General features: G+C 40.9%; 1 protein-coding gene across 1 annotated transcript in view; it reads left to right on the plus strand.

The window, feature by feature from the left end:
* Positions 1–789, plus strand: part of LOC103600999 (twist-related protein 1-like) — a 7365-nt gene extending 6576 nt beyond the window's left edge. The window contains exon 2 of the mRNA XM_008585374.1: positions 3–789. Within this exon, the coding sequence (XP_008583596.1) occupies positions 3–260 (258 nt within the window). The 3' untranslated portion in view covers positions 261–789. The remainder of the gene's footprint in view (positions 1–2) is intronic.
* Positions 790–2918: the final 2129 nt, after the last annotated feature.

Raw genomic sequence — 2918 nt, forward strand, 5'->3', positions numbered from 1 at the left:
AGCGCCAGCGCACGCAGTCTCTGAACGAGGCGTTCGCCGCGCTGCGGAAGATCATCCCCACGCTGCCCTCGGACAAGCTGAGCAAGATTCAGACCCTCAAGCTGGCGGCCAGGTACATCGACTTCCTCTACCAGGTCCTCCAGAGCGACGAGCTGGACTCCAAGATGGCAAGCTGCAGCTATGTGGCCCACGAGCGGCTCAGCTACGCCTTCTCGGTCTGGAGGATGGAGGGGGCCTGGTCCATGTCCGCGTCCCACTAGCAGGCGGAGCTCCCCACCCCCTCGGCAGGGCCGAAGACCTAGGTAAGGACCGGCGCCTCTGCGCCCCTTCGCCACTCAGGTGGCAGACGGACGCACGGCCAGGCCGTGGCTCCCTGGCCACCTCGACTTCCTCCCCCTCTCCCGCTCTCCTCAGCCTTCCCACCTAACCTGGCACCGCCACCTCATACCCCAGCGTCCTTGGAAGGCAGTTCGGCCCCGCCAGGGAGAGAGGTCCCCAGGGGGATGCGCCCTGGCAAGGGGGGTGCGTGTGCGTGAGTGTGCGTGACAGACAGCAGGGCAGACAGAGAGACTCACGGGTCACGGGTAAGGGCAGTTTCGCCTCCCTTTTTTTGGCTGTAAGATGTTGTTCTTCTCTTTAAAACAAATGATTCCAAATTCCACCTCCTCCTCTTTTCCGCCCACCCACTTCCTCTTGCCCTTGGGCTGAAATCCTTCCAGGTTGTTCAGCCTAATTTCTTGGTGCTGGTGATAAGAACAGTGTTCACTAGTCTCAGAAAAGAGCCACAGAGACCTAAACAATAACCAACTTTCCCCCCCCCCTCTGGGTTTTTGCAGATGTCATTGTTTCCAGAGAAGGAGAAACTGGACAGTCTAGAGACTCTGGAGCTGGATAACTAAAAATAAATATATATGCCAAAGATTTTCTTGGAAATTACAAGAGCAGAACCTAAATTCAAAGAAACAGGGCGTGGGGCGCACTTTTAAAAGAGAAAGCGAGACAGGCCCGTGGACAGTGATTTCCAGACGGGCAGCGGCACCATCCTCACACCTCTGCATTCTGATAGAAGTCTGAACAATTGTTTGTGTTCCTTTTTTTTTTTTTTTTTTTTTTTTGACGAAGAATGTTTTTATCTTTATTTTTCCGTGCATGCATTCTCAAGAGGTCGTGCCAATCAGCCACTGAAAGGAAAGGCGTCATTATGGACTTTCTCCATTTTAAAATGGTAACAGTCAGAGGAATTTTAAGAACACCTTTAGAAATAAAAATACTGGGATCAAACTGGCCTGCAAAATCACAGTCAGTTAATTCCTTTTTTTTCCCATTCTTCCTCTGAGGGAAAAAAACTTAAAATACAAAAAACAACATTCTATTTATTTATTGATGACCCATGGTAAAATGCAAATAGATCCGGTGTCTAAATGCATTCATATTTTTATGATTGTTTTGTAAATATCTTTGTATATTATTTTTCTGCAATAAATAAATATGATTGAAAATTTTAAGAACCCTACAGTTTGGTCTATATTTTTTAAGCTCAGGATTAAGTTGGTGGTAAATACCTGCTTGTTTAACTTTAGAGGCACCCAGGAGGGAGGGGGCACTAATATAAACAAAGCAGTGAAAAACTCAAATAAACCAGCTACTGACAAGCAAAGGCATGTTATTTAAAAGACAGCTTTATTATTATTCCAGTTTGGTGTTCAGTGGGCTTAGTAGCATCTCTCCTTCATCCCTTATCAAGTCCTCAAACAGCAAAAATTCAACGAATTTGCTATTCGCCTCTCTTGCTTGTATTTGAGGTGGTAGCTTTAAAACAGTTAAATGCAACTAAGCAGTATGAAACCAGCACTATTTTCTCTTGTTACTATGTATTTTTGCCATGTCATTCTTTCTTGTAAGAATTCTTAAATAATAGGTTGATTTCAGTGAAAGGATACATAAAGTTGTTATGAGAATTATCCATTCACACTTATAAATCAATACAAATTCATGGAAAACAAAATTTAGTTCAGCAGGAGAAAATCAATTTGTAAAGAAATTTGCTTAACTCTTTGATGAATGAATATGACACTTAGTGTCATGTTTGCTAAAAAAGAAAGGAATATTTTCCTATATGATTTTATCTATTTGGGAAGCATGTTCCTTACTTGTATATCAAGTATATATGGCTGTGGAGTAAAATACAGTAAACAAAGAACCTGAACTTTCAGTGTCCTTAGTAACTGTTGGAACAATTACAATTTTAAATGCTACACCTATTTATTTTCTAGTCAGTTCATTAGCAAATATATTTTATCCAAAGTTACACAGTATTTTCTCCTGCTTATTTATATATCTCTATACACACACACACAAACACACACACACACACAATCTGATGAAGTTAAGTGAAACAATAATAAGGACAAATGGTGCTTGATTTTTATTTTATTCTGGTTATTTCTGGGCCAGGAACATATTGGCCTTTATAATTAATATTATTAGAAACAGTGATTTTTGTATTGCTTAGGTCTTAACTTTTACACCCAGCTTACTGCTTTCAAGTGTAATTAGGTAAGCTTTCAAACTGGAAAATTTTTTTGGTGCCTAATTCAAACAATGACTGTGGCAAATAAGTACATGTGTCCAAACAGATCATGTTTGCTTAGCTCAGGTTTAGGTTATTTTATTACCTGAAGGTTTTAGTTTCCCTTTCCACACAGCTCCATAGAATGCTGACATAACAATATTATAAATTTATTATTGTGAATACTTTAGACCATATTTTACAATAAGGAGCCTGTAGCATTTATTTACATTAAAAGTTTAGTGAAGGCTTGGGGAATTTTTTTTTTTTTAATTTGGATAGTCCTTTACCAAATAGCAAAAAGGGAAGGTAATATGTGATGTATTTGTGGGGTGTGTGTGTGTGTGTG

Source organism: Galeopterus variegatus, unplaced genomic scaffold (assembly GCF_000696425.1).
Source record: "Galeopterus variegatus unplaced genomic scaffold, G_variegatus-3.0.2 Scaffold3541, whole genome shotgun sequence".
Taxonomy (NCBI): domain Eukaryota; kingdom Metazoa; phylum Chordata; class Mammalia; order Dermoptera; family Cynocephalidae; genus Galeopterus; species Galeopterus variegatus.